The 21,175-nt window shown below is 41.1% G+C and overlaps 1 protein-coding gene across 9 annotated transcripts in view; it reads left to right on the top strand.

Moving 5' to 3' along the window:
- ESRRG (estrogen related receptor gamma) overlaps nt 1–21,175 on the top strand; it is a 695,925-nt gene that overhangs the window by 490,864 nt on the left and 183,886 nt on the right. For all 9 annotated transcript variants that reach the window (XM_060396025.1, XM_060396023.1, XM_060396029.1 and 6 more), the window contains one exon: nt 7,487–7,902. In XM_060396025.1, coding sequence (XP_060252008.1) covers nt 7,500–7,902 — 403 coding nt within the window. In that variant the 5' untranslated portion in view covers nt 7,487–7,499. The remainder of the gene's footprint in view (nt 1–7,486; nt 7,903–21,175) is intronic.

The following is a 21,175-nucleotide window of genomic DNA, read 5'->3' as shown; positions in this document are numbered from 1 at the left end:
CAGATGGCTCAGCAGTAAAGAATTCACCTGCAGTGTAGGAGATTCAGGAGATGTGGGTCCAATCCCTGGGTCAGGAAGATCGCCTGGAGGAGGCAGTGGCAACCCACTCCACTATTCTTGCCTGAGAAATTCCATGGGCAGAGGAGCCTGGTGGGCTGCAGTCCAAGGGGTTTCAAAGAGTCGGACTTGACTGAGCGATTGAATACCCACACACACACTCACACACAAAGTTACATTTTTGGGTGTGTTCCTTTCAACAACTCACCAGAAATGAGTTGTAGGTCTCTTTTTTTGTCCTAAATTTCTTTGCTTGGTAAAGCCTTTGATAGGATTGGCAAAGGGTTCGGCTTAGATAGATGCTCTGATTTGTCATTTGAAGGAGCTAGCCCCTGGTTCTCATACAGCTTAGCTACATCTGTCAGTGACTCAAGCACCAGCTTTGTGAGGAGCTGTTTGGTTACTGTTGTTCTTGACCAGAGTAAATTGCAAAGAGTCTTTTATTTATTTAACCATTGTAAAATTTAATTTCAGTGACCAGCTGAATAGGAGAAAAATAAAATAGCACTGGGGCGAAATCAAAATAGGACAGTTGGAGAGTGACGTGACGTTGCTGTTCTGGAACCCGTAAAGGTTTTTACCTTGGCCTTTTCATACTGGTATTACTTGCACAGAATCTTTCAGACTAAATGCACAAGTTACTTGTTCAAACAATCAAGAACCGGCCACTACATCCTTGTGGTTCTTTTAGGCAGACGTTTCTTGCGTTAGATGGACCTCAGCGTTTATTAAAGAAGCCCTAAAATGATAACTCTGTGTGTGTGTTTTTGCGTGCTTACATGCGCACATGTTTTAATCTTTCTGAGCGTGTGAATCATGATGTACAGTTCTTTCTTTACAATTAATGATCTCCTTCTGTTGGGTTAACCAGGCAGACCTGCAGATATTTCTTATTAAAAGAAAAAATCCTCTGTCTTCTTTCCCCAACTAAGCCAGTGTACCTTAATGCAATGATGATATGTTAGACCCAGCAGTTGTCAAAGCAGCGTATTACTGTGATGCCATAATGACACCCTGTCTCTGTAAAGTAGTCATGTTTTCTCAAATCACACGTTGCACCGTTGATTTCTGACATGACACTTCATTCCGTTGCTTTCTCTTTCTTCAGCATCATCATTCTCTGACAATAGCAGCTGGTGCCCATTTTGTTACTAAGTGATTCACATTTTGCCACTTTACGAGAGTGCAATTAATTGAAGCAGGGAGGGAAAAAAAAAAAAGCTCATTGTAAAGTGGCTGCTTGAAGTTGTAACTCAGACTCTGCCATGGGAGCTGCTGGGGTTACAGCTTTGAAGCCTGGGCCTCTGGGGTCTGCAGCCTTAGTCTTGGAGGTTTTCTTCTGAAAGCATAAAAGCAAAACCCCAAACCTATAGGCTAACAAAAGCTTCTTATTTTTTGAAAGAAAAATACTGAAATATTCAATCGGGTGATTTCAGCTGGTAGAAAATTGACCAGTTCTTAGTGATTTGTTCCCATTTTAAATAGGTAAGTGATGAGTGATAGGACTTGAGCACCCTGCTTTTCAGCCCTGAAATTCTCTGGACTCAGTGAGAGAATTAAGGATATTTTTTGGCCACCCCACACAGCAGGTAGGTTCTTAGGTCCCCAACCAGGGTGGAACCCATGCCCCCTGCATTGAAACCCATGCATTGAAAGTGGATTCTTTAGCCACGGAACCACCAGGAAAGTCACAGGTTCTGTTTTCTCTTGTTTTCTTATTTGTAAACTTGCAGGTTTGCTGGCTTCATTGTTAATGCATAAAAATTTGGGAGATATATTGATAAAATGTTTGGAATCTATAATGATGATGGGTATTTTGGCACCCCACTCCAGCACGCTTGCCTGGAAAATCCCATGGACGGAGGATCCTGGTAGGCTGCAGTCCATGGGGTCACTAAGAGTCGGACACGACTGAGCAACTTCACTTTCACTTTTCACTTTCATGCATTGGAGTAGGAAATGGCACCCCACTCCAGTGTTCTTGCCTGGAGAATCCCAGGGACGGGGAAGGCTGGTGGGCTGCCATCTATGGGGTCGCACAGAGTTGGACACGACTGAAGCGACTTAGCAGCAGTAGCAGCAGCAAGGATGACAGGGAAGAAAATAAAATGGTTGGCACCTATTTAGCTATTAAGGTGTCTGTCACTGAAATAGGTATGATAAAAGTTTAAAAAAAAATCTTGCCTTTGTTTTACAATCAGGAAAGTCAAAGAAGACCTTTACACGCATGTTGCATTGATGCACCGTATTTGAGGAGGAAAATAAAATAGCAAAGAACTCGAGTTTGGTATAAAATTCAAAAGGTGAAAGGCAGCTACTTGTTAAGAACTTCTATTTTGGTGAAAGGGTTAATAATATATAATTATATATAAGCCTAGGGAACATAGGCTTAAGTCCCTTCTGGGAAATCCAGACCACGCTGGATGCTTATACATTGCCCACAAAGTCACGGCAGTTCACTCACAATCACACATTTACCTGGATCTAGTACCATCTCTCAAATCAAGCTTGATAATTATATATGGGATATTAATTACAGATTATCTGGTTTTCCTCTACAACAGCAACTTTAACTGATCCTTATTTTTTTATTTTACTTACTTTCTCCTTTTACATGCACACCTATGAAAGTGAAAGTGAAGTCGCTCAGTGGTGTCCCACTCTTTGTGACCCCATGGACTAGTATAGTAGCCTACCAGGCTCCTCCCTCCATGGGATTCTCCAGGCAAGAGTACTGGAGTGGGTTGCCATTTCCTTCTCCAGGGGATCTTCCTGACCCAGGGATCGAACCCCGGTCTCCCTCATTCCAGGCAGACGCTTTAACCTCTGAGCCACCGGGGAACAACTAATTAACTTTCTAAAATTACATGTTTATATAGGCCAGCAACCAGGAAGCTTTATTTGCTTGATGACTAGTATCTAACAACAAAGATAAATTGTACTCTTGCTGCCCCTTAGGCAAGGCTGGGCGCAAAGTTCCTATGTTATTTACAAAACAGAAAACAGAAGCACTGACCTAGAGAACTTACAGTTGCCAGGGGGGAAGGATGGTGGGGAGAGATAGTTAGGGAGTTTGGGACAGACAGGTACACTCATCTAAAACGGATAATCAACAAGGACCTCCCATATAATACAAGGAACTCTGCTCAGTGTTGTGTCGAGGCCTAGATAGGAGGGACAGTTGGAAGAGAATGGATACATATATATGTAGGTATGGCTGAGTCCCTTTGCTGTCCATCCGAAACCATCACAACATTATTAATTGGCGATACTCCGATATAAAATAAAAAGTTAAAAAGAAGTTCCTATGTAGAAGCATGATCATCAGACTTTATATATAGATATATATATTATATAGTAGAACATATAGACTATTTAAGGGCTTTCCTGGTGGCTCAGGGGTTAAAGAATCTGCCTGCCAGTGCAAGAGACTTGATTTCAGTCCCTGGCCTGGGAAATCCCATGGACAGAGGAGCCTGGCGGGCTACAGCCCATGGGACCGCAGAAGAGTCAGGCACGACTTAACAAGTAAGCAACAACAATATAGAATATAGGATAGAACATATCTGGGATTTACATAGAATACTGAAGACTGTATCTCAGACTGTGTTGAAAATGCTTTCTAAAGCACTAAAATGTCCCTGGCTTCTAGAAGGCTGTTACAGCCTCAAATTTTATTTCTTATACAGAAACTAAATGTTATTCTTGACATGGTTATTTCTCTCTCGTTTATTCTCAGGGTGTACACTCAGAAAAGATTTTGAGAAAGTTACTTCTCTTTTTCCCTTGTGCCTCCCATCACTTCCCTTGAAATAATAAAAGCAACTCTACGTAGGCTTTAAAATAAATATTTCCCACATTTTCCAACACATGTTATTTCTATTCATAATTCTCAACTAAATTTAGATTTTTATTAATCCAATGTGACCTAAAATTTCTGCGTTAACAGCACAATGTGGAATCGGGCTTATTCTCTTTGGCTCCAGATAAAGCCATCATCTTGAAAATGGTTCTTTCTGACAAAAAGGTGTTCTTTTGAAATAAAGTCTTATTCACTACATTCCTCTTAGAGTTAATGTGAATTTTAGTGCCTCTAATTTTAGATTGAAGTGAAGTCTAGAATAAAACCCACCAGCTGACAATTGAATTTATAGATAGTTGTGAATATTTCAGGCTTGAATAATAGAGCTGTAGAATTTCAGAGACAGAGAGGGAGAGAATTAAGACCCACTGTAGTTTTAGGGTATAATGTAATGGTGTCTAGGAAATGTTCGGTGTAATGAGCTAAGTAGTAATTAGGAGACAACTGTGCTCTTTCTGCTTCGGTTTTGGTGTCACTGCAAATTCTGGGGAGGGTGACTCAACAGGGCAGCCCTGTCGCCAGGGCGGTGGTGGCTCCTTCAGCCACCTTTGCACTCATGGGTGAGCGTGAATGTCTTAGACCCTCTCTGTGTGCCATCTCTACCTCTCCTTGCTTGGCTATTTTTTAAAAAGTCAGCAAACACATTGCAAGACTCTCTGTTGGCTTGAAGACATTTCTGCACTGGACTTTGGAGTCAGCCCTGAGTTCAAATCTCGGTTTTTCCACTTCCAAACTGTATGACTTTCAGGAAATTGTATAATGTCTGAGGGTCTGTGTCCTAAAGAGGCATACCTCCCTCACAAGACCATCTTGGGGATTAAATGAGAAAATATTTGTAAAGTGCTCAGGTCAGTGCCTGTTGCCTAGGAAGCACTTGATAAATGGCAGCTCTATTATTATTTCCACTGAGCAGAAAGTGTTCATGAAGGAAGCGCTTCACGTCTGAGAAGAAACCTGTAAAACCCACAGCACAAATCCAGCTTGTTCACTTTCATTTACAGCTGCGGTGGCCAGACTTGTGTAGGAAGAGAGATTGCACCTGTCCCAAGGCTTCCCTGACTGCGTGAACTTTGTGAATTTTCTTGATTCCATCCAGATAATTGCAAAGTTAGGGACTGAGATTTTCCAGGAAACGGCTGGCTGGAGATACCCAATTTTTCAAAGACCTTATTAACAACATGCATTTGACCCATAAACATTTGGTGACTTGGCAAATATCACTTCCATGAATAGGAGGGTGATTCCTGCCCTTGTTCTCAGTGAAGAGTTCTGCTCATTTTAGAAGTCCATGAGAAAAAAGCTCAAAGGAAAGGAAATTGGTATAAAATTGGACAATCAAAAAAAGAGAGAAGAGGACCTGGAGAAAGCGTAATCTGTTTTATGATTAAGCGGTTCAAAGCAACTGTCCTCAGGAAAAAAGGAAAAAAAAAAAAAAGATGAAAAAATGGTGCCTCAGAGGCAGATGGCGAAAGAGTTAATTGTCATCGCTATGAGAAAATCAGTGCGGGAGAGAGGAAAGGGGAGCAACCGTGTTTTAGTACCCTAATAACTTCTAACTCTAGTCTAAGATCATAATGTATGTGCGAGCAGTCCAGTAATTATAAGGTAATAAGTGAAGTGGTGGGGTAAGTGCTTTAAATTAAAAGGAATTCACAGGGCTGCTGTAAGTCAGTGCCGACCCGCTTTCTTTCAAACGTTGACTTGAGGAAAAGTGCTTAGCCCAGGGTGCAAGCCTGGAGACAAGGAGAGCGATCTATTAATTACAGCGCTCATTAACAGTGACGGGACGAGGCAGCCGAGGTGGGAGGGAGCAGAAGCCTGGTTCAGGCTGGCAAGGGGGATATTTTTCCTTTCGTTCCTTCTCCAGGAAAGGACAACATGAGTGGGTGGGCGAAAGCAAGAAGGTATTTTTGTGGATTTCTCCCTCCTGTTTGTTTTCTTCACATCCTGAGCTTGCTTTCCTTGAGAAAGGAGTGCAGAACTTCCAATGGGAAATCTAGTAGGTGAGGAGGCACATTCTGGTTTGTAGAGGCACTTGAGACCCCCTTCTTGGAACTGTTCAGTGAATGTTCCCTGATAGGAAAGAACCGTATTTTTCTTCGTTTGAAAGTAACAGAACATTGGAGGAATTTGGGGAGCGGGGTGCCCAGAGGAGAGCATGAAATTTGTACAGTGATAAAATATCATTAGATTTATAGGGAAAGAGGTAATTGCATCCTTTCGGTTATCCTGTGACATACTCCCCCAAATTCCAGTGAATGACCATTACCCTGTGGGATTCCCATAAATCAGCTTTCCACTGGGAAGCAATTATCTTAGTCTCTTTCTCAGCTGTCACCTCTTTCTTCCTCTAGTGGGCTCTCAGAAGGTTCTTAGAGACTTTGCTAAAAGGGGTTTTGCACTGTGGCTAACCGGAAAGAAAATAGGACCAATTACGTCTTTTCATCTAATTACCTCTTTAGAAATTTAATCACTTATGGGTCCGACAAAGTAAGAGGGATGGACTGTTTCTTCTAAATAAGAGAGAGTTCATCAGATTAGCTGCTTCATCATATTTCCTTTTAGGAGGTATGATGTTAAAGGAGCAAAGGAAGGGGAAGAAAAGAGACCACCACAAGTCTTACTTTTTCAGGACACAATCTGATACATCCTTCCTTACTTTCCTAAGTATAGAGTATCAGATTATAGATTCACAGGTAGACTGAAGGCTCAAATGGCTTTTAGTGATTCTTGTTGTTGACGGTGGTAGATCACACACACAAACACATACACTCGTAAACACGTGTACATATTTATTAATCGATGCCGGTAATCATTTCCCTGTTTTGTGGGCTCGAGGAAATAATCCTTAAATATTGGCGAGAATTTTATCCTTGAAATCTTCCTATATCGCTAAATGTCTAGGAAATAGAGCAGTTTAAGTAAAGAGGCAAAGTGAGTGAGGATATATTCCCTATGTGTCTTAGATCAATAAAAGACACAGTTATGCTTATGGAAGCATGCTGACAAACAGTAATTACAGAGCTGAGGAATCATCTGTTTGGTCTTGACAATAAAAGTTGGGTTCTGCTCGTAAGACAATGATTGCAACATCAGAAAATGGAAAAGTAGAGTGAGGATAAATGTAATTTTAGAAATGATACAGACCTTACAAATTACTCTTCTTCCGTGGATAAATTTAGAATCTAGAGAGTTGATTTAGATATTGACAGTGCTTCTCCAAGAGAAAGGTATTAAAATGAGAGGAAATGGATCCCTTGGAGCTTTTGTTTATGGTCTGTCTGGGCACTTTGATGTAACCCTGTCACGCCCTTATGCTGATTACCTTGTTGTAGAACAAGAGATATTGACCAGCGAATGATGTGTAGTCCCCAGCTTTTAGGCTGCACTCTGGAGGAGCCAAGTCTTTAACATATGAATTCTTGTCTTTTTTTTTTTTCTTCCTTCAATCTTCCCTTCCATTTCCTCTTGTTTTTTCACCTCCTCTTTGTCTCTACCTCTTTTGGTCTCTGTGTTTGACACTCTCTCCTTCTTTTTCTCCTCTGTTTGTATCTCCCGCCACCTCAGGCTTCTCTGCAGAATGTCAAACAAAGATCGACACATTGATTCCAGCTGTTCGTCCTTCATCAAGACGGAACCCTCCAGCCCGGCCTCCCTGACGGACAGCGTCAACCACCACAGCCCAGGTGGCTCTTCGGACGCCAGCGGGAGCTACAGTTCAACCATGAATGGCCATCAGAACGGACTTGACTCGCCGCCTCTCTACCCTTCTGCTCCTATCCTAGGAGGTAGCGGGCCTGTCCGGAAACTGTATGATGACTGCTCGAGCACCATTGTTGAAGATCCCCAGACCAAGTGTGAATACATGCTCAACTCGATGCCCAAGAGACTGTGTTTAGTGTGTGGCGACATTGCGTCTGGGTACCACTATGGGGTAGCATCCTGTGAAGCCTGCAAGGCATTCTTCAAGAGGACGATTCAAGGTGAGTGAGGGTTGTACCTGGCGATACTTTTAAAAGAGCACAGCTATTATTAGAGCAGTGGGGGTCTAGATAGCAACTGAACTGATGTGTACAGGATGGTGGTGGTGGTAGTTTAGTTGCAGAGTTGTGTCCAGTGCTGGCAACCCCATCTGTTCATGGGATTTCCCCGGGCAAGAATACTGGAGTGAATTGCCATTTCCTTCTCCAGAGGTTCTTTCTGACCCAGGATCGAACCCATGTCATAGGTATTGCAGGCTGTCTCCTGCCTTGGAGGCAAATTCTTTACTGCTGAGCCACCAGGAAAGCCCTATCTATGCCCTGAATAAATTGTGTTTTTACCTCTTCTGTTCTTCTTAGAACTAAAATAGTAAATATTTCAAACCAGTGATTTTCAAACTAGAGTATGCATCACACTCACCTGGAGGTCTTGTGAAAATGCAGATCACCCACTCCCAGAGCTTCTGATTCATTAGCTCTGCCTTGGGTAGCAGTGTGAGAATTTATATTTCTAACAGATTTTCAGATGCTGCTGCTGTTGTTGATCCAGGGACTACACTTTGAGAATCACCTCTGGAGACAAATTTAATTTTCTATGGCCTTCCTTCTTTTCCTGTGCTTAAGACACACTTTCCCTACCTTTTTTAATGAGTTTATATAAAAAACTACCAAACTATACCAAATTATAAAATATGCCTCCAACGTGTATGACATACCAAAACTTTATAGATCTCCAGGTTTATAAATAGCAGTATTATTTCCCACAAAAAAATGTAGAAACTATGGTTGAAATTTGTATGTGACCTTTAAATTAGGAATCCACAAAGACAAAACTCAGCTCCTTTTCAAAGCTATAGATAGATATATCCTTACAGAAAATTACATTTCACCTTTCTATATTCTTTGTGATACAATTTCAAGAAAATAGAGGAAGGAAAGAATCTTTGTTTTATTGAGTGCCTCTAGCGCACCAGTGATTCTATTCTGCTCAGTGATTTACAAGATGTATCTTTGGGGATTCCCTGGTGGTCCAATGGTTAAGGCCTTTGCGCTTTCACTGCTGAGGGCCCAGGTTAATCCCTGGTGGGGAAACCAAGAGCCCATAGGCCTTGTGGTGTGTCCCAAATAAAACCAAACCGCAAATGTTATCTTCTTAATTAGTTATGGACACAAGTGTGTCTTCCCATGTATCAGTGGTTCTCAACTTTGCGGCCTCACTGGAGTCACCTGGAGATGTGAAAAAATACTGCTATCTGGGCTCGTACCCCCAAATTCGGAATTAATTGGCTTTGGGTGCAGCCAGGGCAAGTGGGGATTTTGAAAGCTTCCTAGTTAATGCTTCAGGTAAAACTGATGTTAAGAACCACTGCACTGTACTGTGCTGTTCTTTAACAGTGCTTCTCAAAGTGTGAGCTGATTCAGGAGTATCAGCATCATTGGGGAATTTGTTAGAACATCCCAGATGACCTCCATCAGCATCCCTGGGGGGTGGACCCAGCAATATGTGCTTTGCCAAGCCCTCCAGGTGATTCTGATGCTCAGAGTTTGGAAACCACAGCTCTGTTACCATGTTGCTGCTGATTTAACGCTGGCAAGTCTCCTTTGTCATCTACTGGTCCCTTGTCGGACATAACTGGAATCAGTTTAATAACTGTGTGACATGCTTCCTGGTTTTTAAAGCACAAAAGAGATGATGTTTGTTAAACTCTAATCCTTCTAAATGTTCCCACAAAAGGTGATTCTGAAATCATTTATGGGCACAGAGTTGTCTTCTACCCTTTCTTTTAAGAGCATGTGTAAGGGCAAGTCTCACCCAGGTGCAATGAAGACTATAGGGAGTGTCCTTAGTCGAACAGGTGGTTCCATCTCCCACTTGCTTTCGTGTTGTCTATTACGTGATTGTTTCCTTGAGTATGGCTGATGAACACACAGTTAAAGAGTTAAAGTGCACAGTTGTTCAAGAAATTGTGGCTTATATAATAGAACGGATCTTTCAGCCTCATCTTTTCATAACCTTTCATAGATTTAACTGAAGAACACAAGCCAAGTTAGTGTGAGTACGTATGAATTACCTAAATATTTGCCTAGCTGTATCTTCATATTTAATGGATCATCATTGCCATATTTTATTAGCATTTTCTTACGAAAATCCTTCATCCATTGGATCTTTATTTCCTTTATTCTCATCTGTGAACTGAAGGCATTAAGACCTACCTCAAGGAATGCTTCTGGATAAAATGAAATGCAAAATCACTTGTAAAGTGAGTAAGTAAAAACAATGATGGTCTGTATGCAAAACTTCCTCTCACTTTGGGGCATTTGAACATAGTTCTTCAGCCTTCTTGCTGTTGTTGCTTAGTTGGTAAGTATTGTCTGACTCTTTTGCGACCCCATGGACTATAGCTCGCCAGGCTCTTCTGTCCGTGGGATTTCCCAGGCAAGAAGACTGGTGTGGGTTGCTATTTCCTTCCCCGGGGGATTTCCCTGACCCAGGGAGAGAACTTGCATCTCCTACATTGGCAGGCAAGTTCTTTACCACTGAGCCACCAGGGAGGCCCTTCAGCCTACCTTTGTGCTGTGCTGAGACGCTCAGTCATGTCTGACTCTTTGCAACGCTAAGGACTGAAGCCTGACTGGCTCCTCCGTCCAGGGGGTTCTCCTGGCAAGAATACTGGAGTTGGGTGCCATTTCCTCCTGCAGGAGATCTTCCTGACCCACTCCTCTTTCATTTCTCCTGTATTGGCAGGTGGATTCTTCACTACTCGTGCCATCTCAGCCTACTTACTAGATTGCAACACTTGAGAAGGAAAACACTTCAAATCTGGGGGTTCTTAGCAGCCATTGCCCCACAATATTAGAATACAGACGCTGCAGAGCATCTCAAATCTAAACTGTTAGTAATCTGATTTTGTTAACTCCGTTTACACAACTCGGGGTCTAACTGTTGACTCAGGGTCAACAAAGATTGACTCAGAATCTACTGTGGGCCTGGCAGTGTATTGGTTTGAGTTTCAGCTTAGCCATGTTTTATGAAAGCTTGGTTCCCAGAGGTTTGTGGATTGAGGTAAATTCCTCCTATAAATGTCTCTAACCTTGAGGGAATATCAGAGATTTTTGGTTAGGGGGCAGGATTAAACAACTTGGTCTTCAGTATGTATTTCCAGTATGTTGTCCTAAAGATAGGACCACTTTGTGCAAACATTTCCTGACAGTTGTTTAAAAACAAAGAAAGAAATTCTATTGCTGAGCTGTTAATAGCCATGCAGTAGTTACTTACCAGAGATCCTTGGAATAGAGCAATTGGAATTCTGCTGCTGCTGCTTCCTTAGATGCTGAAATGCTACCAAAAGCTTCCCAGGGCGAAGCACAGGGTGGTTCTTGGCATTGATGTGTTAGTGCTCAGTTATAGTCCATATTGGAAAGAGCAACTTCCAAGGATTTTGAGCAGGAGACAGACATGTCACTGTCCAGATTAGACTCTGGACTTGCCCACCTGGCTGTGCTTGTAGCTGGCAGCTGGGAGGCACTGCAGCTACCCTGCTATCCTGCTAGCTACATCAGCGGGCGTCACGCCGTGGTGCTTACTTAGCCCCAAAAAAGCAGTGAGGCAAATAAAGGGATTAAATTGTGAAAGTGTAATGTAATAATTAGAGTGGTAATTGTAAGGGAGATTGGAACAGGCCCTCCTTTCTGAGGCCAACGAGTGATAGCAATGCAACTGGGAAGATGTTGAAAGTGTCCCGAATCTGTTGCAACATCACAGATGCTCATTCTGATGTGGAAAGGACCATAACATCCATTCTCATGTCTTCAGTCAGCGTTGGAGCCAAACTCTGCTTGACAGATAGTAGTCTCTGCCTTTCCCTCCCTTGAAGCTCTCCTGGAGAATAAGAAATGATTACGCAACTTCCCTTAAGAACAAGTCTTTCTGCAGTCTCACAACCCATACAGGCAAGGCACTATGTAAGTGTGGCTTCTTGGTTCAGCACGCTCTCATTGATTTGACTAAGGGACGTATATAATCAAAGCCTTAGTCACAGGGAATATTGCCACTTTAGAATTTTTATTTCTTGTTATAATAATTTAAGATTGGCTACCCAATATGTAATACATTTTAAAAGTTGAGCAACATGCTTAAATTTAGAGCCAAAAGGACAAATATCTGGAGCACATCTTAAGAAAAGTAATGGGACTTGTTCTTGTCAAAGCTGAATGTGGTTATTCTGGTTGTGAGAGGCAATTAATCATAGATTTCAGTGAAAGTCAAACAGAAAGGCACATTTTCCACCAGAAAGGCATATTTTATTTATTGGCTGGTCAAGTTATCATTGGGAAACTATTGAATTAGGTCAGCACTTAGGTAAAAGTCAGAAGTTTTGGAAGGTTTTAGTTGGTTTTATCTTTTTTCTTTTCTGCTGAATAAAAAACTTTTTAGAGGCTTTTGACAGTTCTTTTATCACACAGCATTACAATGGCAGCATTGTCATTTTCTAAGCATGTTCATTTTTGTGTGTGATATCATTTTTCTGATTATTTTCTAATTCTACCTTTGGCCTCGATGCATAAATGAGTGAAAATTTTTGTGTATGTGTGGGTTTTTTTGTTTTTTGTGTTTTTTTTGGTATCATTAAGAGTTTTCCCTGGACTCTTGTTAAGGAGATAAGAGAAGGAAAATATGTTTATATCCCCAAAACTCAATATATATTTCATTATTTAATTTATAAAACACTAACCCCCAGAAGTTTTTATTTCTATATAAAAATATGTATTATATTACATATATATTATGTTTACTAGGTATATGGTTACTACTACTACTAAGTCACTTCAGTCGTGTCTGACTCTGTGCGACCCCATAGACGGCAGCCCACCAGGCTTCCCCGTTCCTGGGATTCTCTAGGCAAGAACACTGGAGTGGGGTGCCATTTCCTTCTCTAATGCATGAAAGTGAAAAGTGAAAGTGAAGTCGCTCAGTCATGTCCGACTTTAGCAACCCCATGGACTGCAGTCTACCAGGCTCCTCTGTCCATGGGATTTTCCAGGCAAAAGTACTGGAGTGGGGTGCCATTGCATTCTCTGGATATATGGTTAATATAACCACTTTCAACCATTTATTCTTATGCTGGAAATATGACATCCACCCTTTTAAAAAGAAATTTTATATTTAAAAAGTAGGGGGTAATTTTTTTTAAAGATACTCCTTTTCAAATGGGTTTTGAATTCATGTAAAACCAGGTTCAAGTCTTAGCCACTTACCTGCTGAGAGGCCGCAACTTCTCTGTGCCTCCCTTTCACAGGTGGTAAGGGTTAAATGAGCGACTGTCAAGGTGCCTGACCCACAGTAAGTGCTCAATAAATGATTGACTTTGGTTGATATTGACAGTGTGACTACGATACCAAAGCCCTGGGCAGGCAAATACTCTAGGCCAAAGAGGTGTCTTTGATGGTAAACTAGAAGGACCTGCAACCTTCTCAGCTCACAGCTCCCCACCCTTTCATTCTGATAATAAACCCTCTTTTCCTGTAACCATTCCTCACAATAGCACTGCTTTAGACTAGGAGGCGTTTTGGTGGGCTGACTGGAAATTGGATTGTTTTTATATAGTTTTTTGGTGATCTTTTTTTTTTCCACCTATGGATGGAAAGCTAGGTAAATCAGAAAGGGAGCCTGAGTCTTGTAACTTAAAATATCCCAGTTAAGCTTTAAATATGAAATTTAGTAAATAAAAAGAACAGAATATCTTTGCTGCATGAGATATAGGAGTGACCGTTGTGAGAACCAAGTCCACTGCAGATATCCATGGGCTCTGAGATGGGAGTACAGTGGGCACCCATATACTGTGTGAATGTTTATAAATCAAGATTATAAACTGGTAAGGGGTTTCTTTGTGGCTCAGTCAGTAAAGAATCCACCTGCAGTGCAGAAGACTGCCTGCATCCCTGAGTCAGGAAGATCCCCTGGAGAAGGAACTGGCAACCCAACTCCAGTATTCTTGCCTGGGAAATCCCTTGGATAGAGGAGCCTGGGGGGCTACAGTCCACAAGATCACAAGAGTCAGACACGGACTGAAACAACTAAACCACCACCACCAAGTCAAATATGTTCTGTTCTCAGAGCAAATATGCCTTCATAATGGCCTGAGAGGCCAGCGTGGTATTTTAAATTCTTAGATTCAGGCGTTTTGTATCAGGAAGAAGCGGTGGAATGAGAGCCGGCGTTTCCTGCAGCAGGCCCGTTTCTCTCCCTTCACCCGTGCCTCACATCCTGCCTGGTATATCAGCATACTCCTGCCCCCATGTCCGAGGCCCACCCACCCCTTCCTAACAGCTGCACCTTGATCATGCATGGGCTGTGTAATGTGCACACAGGAGTGAGGTCCAGGCCAAGCCACCTTCCAGAGGCGGGACCCAGGGGAGAGATTCACGCAGGCCCTGGAATGGACCTTGTGGAGGTTTATCCCAGGAATTAGGGAGTCCCAGGTATACAGTCCTTCTCCGGGGGATCTTCCCAACCCAGGGACTGAACCCGGGTCTCCCACATTGCAGGCAGACGCTTTAACCTCTGAGCCACCAGGGAAGCCCATGGTATACAGGTGGAGAAGGCAATGGCAACCCACTCCAGTGTTCTTGCCTGGAGAATCCCAGGGACGGGGGAGCCTGGTGGGCTGCTGTCTGTGGGGTCACACAGAGTTGGACATGACTGAAGCGACTTAGCAGCAGCAGCAGCAGCAGGTATACAGGTATACAGGGAGTGGGCCTGGTAGTGGTTATCTTCTTTGGCTGTGGAAGGGCTCCCACCTTGATGCTTTCTAAAGCCTGGGGCCTTCAGGTGGGGGCCCTCCTAGTCAGAGTCCAAAGGTGACACTGATAAGAGCCTTAAATCCCACCTTAAACACAGGGCTTTAAAGAGGAGGAATTTGCCTGCAAGGCATCTGCTAAAGGTGTCTGGGCACAGCCTATGCAAATGCTATTCTTTTCCATCCTGAATTGCTGACTCCTTCCTGAAGCTGCCTAGTTCTAGAGGCTCTTTCCTGGAGGTAGCATTTTCTTTGCCTTCCTGTGCTATTTTAGTCTTAGAATAGAATATTTGCAGCACTGGAGGAAATAACTTACAAATTGAGTGTCTGTATATCATATGAACCTTCCCGTGGAAAATAATCAGGGATTATCTGTTTAACTCGAACAGCATTTAGAGAAAAGAATTTCCTCTGTCTGTAAATGGCAGCTTTAAAACTAGTATGTTTTAAAATTAAAATCCAAAATAATATAGAAATATCTAAACCATCCTGATGAACCTCAGTGATTATTAGTTTGTTTGCACTGTTAAATATGGAGCTAATATTTTCAAAAGAAATATTTTCTAAACCTCAATTTGCTTTAACTCAGAGCTTGTCCTTGTTATGTTTAATTGCCTTTTCCCACTTTTCCTTGCCTTTGATGCCAGTGTGGTCTGATTTTTTGAAATGCATGAATGTGGCCAGGTTATCAATGAGAAGAATGAGAAGTAATCTTTCTCCTGTTATTTTAATTGTTAGGTTCAGTGTTTTTAATAGTAAAATTCAGTATCAGAGACTTTCTCCATGGATAGAGAATGTTAAGTGAATAGATGTTTTAGGAAACAGTGCAATTTATAGTTTACTCTGTCTCAGTTTTGACTTAGTGGGCCCACTTCCCAGGGTAAGTGAGTGGTGATTCTTTTTTCATGGGTTGTTCTGACTTTTAGAAATTGGCCTAAATTGTCATCACTTCTGAGGTTGTTGAAGAGCTAAAGGCAACAAAATTCTTCTATAAAGGACCAGATAATAAAACAGATAGTAAATATCTTAGGTCATGTATACTATTCAGATTTTGCTTTGTTTTACTTTTTAAGCTGTTTAAGAATATAAAAACCAATCTGAGCTTGGAGTCACAAAAACAGACCTAAGGCTATATTTGAAAGCTGGCCATGGTTTAGGTAAACACCCTCATTTCATGGGCAATATTGATTACCAAAATTTTCATTTCAGAGGACTTTTGCTTGCATGTTATTTATTTAAATTGAAATCAAGTTCTCTACCATGATCTTTTTAGTCTTTTATTTCAGTTTTCAGAATTTTTTTCCCCCAGGAATCAGAATTTTCCAGCCTCTTTTCACTGCTCCCGATGACATATACATGTATATATCAGCCAGCTAGTCAGAAAACGGAGTCAATGTAAATGAAAATAAAGTAGCATTTAGAGTAACTGACAAAAAGTTGGATCTTGGTTGTATAGAATAAGAGTGTTTATTTTCAGAGAATAAATTGCATAGTTGGTCTTTGATCAAGGAAAGGAAAACAGAAGAAAATGTAATGAGCCTCACTGTTTTTTTGTCCTTCAGATGTTAGGAGCTCACATTTGCAACACCAGCGTCTCTGGTGTCATTTACATGTTTATTAAGCACATTGCATTACGTTAATGTATTTTGGAAGTCATTTAAAATCAACATATTATTTTAACCTCCTGAAAGGGTGTATTTTCCAGTTGGGTGACGGTAGATAAGAACCCATCTCACGTAAGAAGTTTGTGCCGGTGGCATTCAAGGAGAAAAGGAGTTTGCAATGAAACTTTTTAATGCCATGGTAAAAAGTCCAACTGTGGTTCACTGTCAAATTAGTGAGATTGGATAATTAGTCAATTTAGGCTGACAAAATTCACTTTCCTAAGCAGTATATCTGCAAAATGGATGACCCCTCTTTTACTGTCTATGTTATGTCACAGTGGTTGAGAAGTTACAGCATGTATTTTATGACTCTCTGGTAAATTACATTATGTTTATTTTTATTTATTTAAAAAGACACTTTGTAGTAGTAATATCACTAATCTTAAAAGTGTAACAGTTACGATAAATAAAAGTACAAACTTGTTAGTAACTTTTTAAACTTCTATTTTCATACTTTAACTTCCTAATATATCTATAATAATAATATATTCTTCATTGATTCTACTGTGATATGGCCTACATGATATAATCAGAAAAATAAGAATGTTATTCTGGATTATCTTTACATGTGCATTTAAGGGGCTGTGCTCTTCCTCTCTTGAATTTTTGTAAACTTTATTTTCTTGAATAAAACCCTCTGTACTCAGAAAATAAAATCCATTTCCCCTGGTTCACCTGAGCTTGAGTCCTCAGAAGTAATAATAGCAGTCAGGAAGGAGAGGAGCTCCTTGGTGCTGCATGTGGGTGGAGCTGGCGCGACCCTGGTGCCCTCTGTGGTCCCAGTGTCCTGACCCACCTGTGCCTTCCATTTTCACCTGTCCCTGACTCAGTTACTTTCTTATGGGAGAGGAAGCACATGCATTCCCATTTCTTCCAGGGAATTTGTTGGTGAGTAATCCTCTTTCCCTGGGCTTCCTTGGTGGCTCAGTGGTAAAGAACTCACCTGCCAATGCAGGAGACCTGGGTTTGATCCCTGGGTCAGGAAGATCCCCTGGAGAAGGAAATAGCAACCCGCTCCAGTACTCTAGGCTGAAAAATCCCATGGACAGAGGAACCTGGCAGGCTGCAATCCATGGGGTGGCAAAGAGTTGGATACCAGCAACTAAACAACAAAAGACAATCCTGCCCTGTCCCAGCCTACACGGTCAAATTTACTGCTCTGCCAGCACGCCACACAAGTCACTGGTGAGAAGAAAGTTTGTGCTGTTTACATGAAGTCTAAAGGATTTCATGGATCAGTTCCACTTAATTCTTTTAAAAATCTCACTTCTTTCCTGTTTGTTAACCAGGTGGATTTTTGCATCTGTGGTGGGCCTCCTTAGGTAATGGGGTGTGGCTGATACTTTGCAGATCATTGGATTTGCACTCAAGTCTAGTATTATCTGCTGACTGTTTTGATGAGGAGGCTAGAGGCTGTTCTTTGATGGCAAGATAAACTCCCAAGCAAAGATATCAATACTTGTCTTAACATAGCTTTCATTCTTTCCTCCAGGTTTTCCCTTACTCAGAACCAAACCCTGACAAATAGGGCTGTTTCCTTCACAGAACAACTGGCCCTCATCTATAGAGCATCCTATTAAATGCTTGAGAACAAGTAATAGGAATGGTACATTGTATTTTATACTTTCCAAAATGCACGTTTTAACATATATTAAAGTAATTACATGATAAGACCCTTTTCCCCATAAATTCAGAATTGGTTCTGACTAAATCCAGTTGTTGTTTAGTTGGTAAGTCACGTCCAAGTCTCTTACGACTCCATGGACTATATAGCCCGCCAGGCTCCTCTGTCCATGGGATTCTCCAGGCAAGAATACTGGAGTGGGTTGCCATTTCCTCCTCCAGAGGATCTTCCCAACCCAGGGCTTGAACCTGAGTCGCTTGCATTAGCAGGCAGATTACCACTGAACCCCTGGGGAAGGCCTAAATCTAGTTAGTGTTAGCCTCTCAGCCGTGACTGACCCCTTGCGACCTCACAGACTGTGGCCCCCCACCCCAAGCTTCTCTGTCCATGAGGTTTCCCAGGCAAGAATATAGGAGTGAGTAGCCATTCCCTTCTTCAGGGGAATCTTCCTGACCCAGGGATCAAACCTGGATCTTCCACATTGCAGGCAGATTCTTTACAGTCTGAGCTATCAGGGAAAATCCAGTTAGGGTACATTAAAATGTTCATCCTTGGGGCAGGAAAGGAAACAGCAACAAAAAAGTGTGATGAGAGTTCTGTTTTCTGAAATTCCTATTGATGTGAACGTGCGTCACTTTTTTTGGTATTTCGTTGCAGCAGTCTGTGTCTCAGTATGATTTGAATCTGATGATTTGTTACTTGTGAGAATTCAGGTTCTGGAAACAGTGAGGCAGGTTGTGAGGAATGACAGGGTCAGTGGCATGGGTCAGAATTTTTTTTTTCTTTACTGGTAAAGCCCAAGGCAATTGTTCATTTTTCTGATCTATTACTTGATAAAGTTAGATAACATCTTAGAAGTGATAACGTATACACAGGGCATTAATTAGCTTTCTCTTTGAAGTTGCTTAAAGTTGTTAGGATTCAACAGTGTTAAAGCCTGGTCACTGGTATCCTGTTACACCATTTCAGAATTTTACATGAAATTAAAATTAGGTAATGGATGTTGGCGAAGTATTCTGATGTATACCAAAAGTAGATATAAATTTCTATTTAAAATAAATGATGTTCCAATATATTTTTAATTTATTTCTTTTTGTGGTAAAAAGCATAACATAAGATGTACATAACATAGTATCAAATTTAGAGTTTTCCATCTTAACCATTTTTAAGAATACATTACCCTAGTGTGAACTGTATGCACATTGTTGTACAACAGATAGCCAACATGACCTCATCTTGCAAAAATGAAACTCTATACCAATTAAGTAGCAACTCCCCATTTTTCCTCCCCCCAACCCCTGGTGATCACCATTTTACTTTCTGTTTCTATGAGGTTAACTACTTTAGTACCCCCTATAGGCAGAATCATGTAATATTTATCTTTTTGTGACTGGTCTGTTTCACTTAGCATACCACCCTCCAGCATTATCCATGCTATAGTGTATATCAGGATTTCCTTTTTAAATTTTATTTATTTTTTTAAAAAATTTATTTATTTGACTTAGTCAGGTCTTATGCAGCATGCAGGATATTCACTGAGGCATGAGGGATGTTTCCTTGCACTTCCGTGTGGGCTTGTGACTCTGAGCACGTGGGTCCAGTAGTTGTAGTGCAGGCTTAGTCTCCCCTCCCCACTCCCACCCCAACATGTGGGATCTTAGTTCCCTGACCAGGGACTGAACCCACATCCCCTACGTTGGAAGGCGGATTCTTAACCACTGGACTGCCAGGGAAGTCCTGTTGTTGTTTAGGCGCTGAGTAATATTCTATTCTATTTATGCACCACATTTTCTTCTTCCATTCATTCATCAGTGGACCTTAGGTTATTTCTGCCTCTTGGTTATTGCCCATAATGATGTAATAAACATGGTTGTACAAATATCTCTTCGAGATCCTGCTTTCAGTTTTTTAGGTTAAATATCCAGAGGCAGGATAGCGCGATCATATGGTAGTTCTATTTATAATTTTTTGGGGCGCCTCCATAGTGTTTTCCTTAGATGCTGCACCATTCTGCGCTCTCACCACAGTGCACACGTGTTCTAGTTTCTCTATATCCTCTACAACACTTGTTCTTTTCTTTTTTCTTTTTGGTACCATCCTCATGAGTGTAAGGTGAATGTTTAAACATTTTTAGGTGTTTCAGATGCTTCCCAAATTGAAAGTTCGTTTTTGAAGTTTCTCTTTTAGCTACCGAAGCCTATCCATAAATAATTACGTATGTGGACAATGTAAACAGCTGGCTTCACCCTCTCAAATTGTATGCAATGCCTTTATACCAGTAATATATGAAATTTTTGTTAATTTTTCATAATAATAATATATTCATTCTTAAAATTTGCCACACATTATTCTAAGTGTTTTACATTAATTATCTTGTTTCATCCTTCCGTCATTCCATTAGAGTAGATACTACCATTATCATATCACTATATTATTTATAGATGGGGAACATCTCTAAAGTTTACCACCAGGCACAGAGAAAGAATTATCCAAACACACTGGGGTCTCAATCTGAATTCAGAGCCCCAGCTGTTAACCACCTTATTAATCTGCCTTGTATATTTTAAAATCTTTTCAAGCATGGAATAATTCTAGACTGAATTTTTCTTAAGAGATTTTAGTTCATGGGTAAAATTTTCCATGCAGTTGTTAAAATACAATAAAAATGGGGAATTAAGAATATTTTCCGTTATGATTAGATGTTAAAGGTTTGTGAAAGACGGCAGTCAGAAGTAAGTCTTAAGAATATCTAATTTTTTATCATTCATCTTCCCAAATCCCCTAAGGATGAAGTTTGAGAGTCCAAGTCTTCAGTACCGCCGCATCAGTTTCCTGTGTCGGTTCCCTGAACTTTATCTACTGACAGTCATTTTGCCGCTAGATTTTTAGTTGCTGGTCTTAGATGGATCCTAAAAATGTACACTTACCACTGATAACACTTCCCAGACTGTTTCTTTCTTGAGTTCAGGAGAAAAGAGGCTTATTTCTCCTCCTGTCTTGATGGAAGGATAACTGTGCACTTACTAAACTTGGTGACCACAACAGAAGGCAGGTCAGAATCCATTTTTTTTTCTTATGATGAGTGCTAGTCAGAAGGGATTTTTTTTAAAAAGTGATTATATGAATGCATCTGTATGTTTACAGGAAACAGTTATATTCTTTGGAATTAACTCTGGTTTTATTTTGGTTTG

Source organism: Ovis aries, chromosome 12 (assembly GCF_016772045.2).
Source record: "Ovis aries strain OAR_USU_Benz2616 breed Rambouillet chromosome 12, ARS-UI_Ramb_v3.0, whole genome shotgun sequence".
In the NCBI taxonomy this organism is placed as follows: domain Eukaryota; kingdom Metazoa; phylum Chordata; class Mammalia; order Artiodactyla; family Bovidae; genus Ovis; species Ovis aries.
Note: the sequence above shows the minus strand (reverse complement) of the source record. Positions and strands in the feature narration are given on the sequence as shown.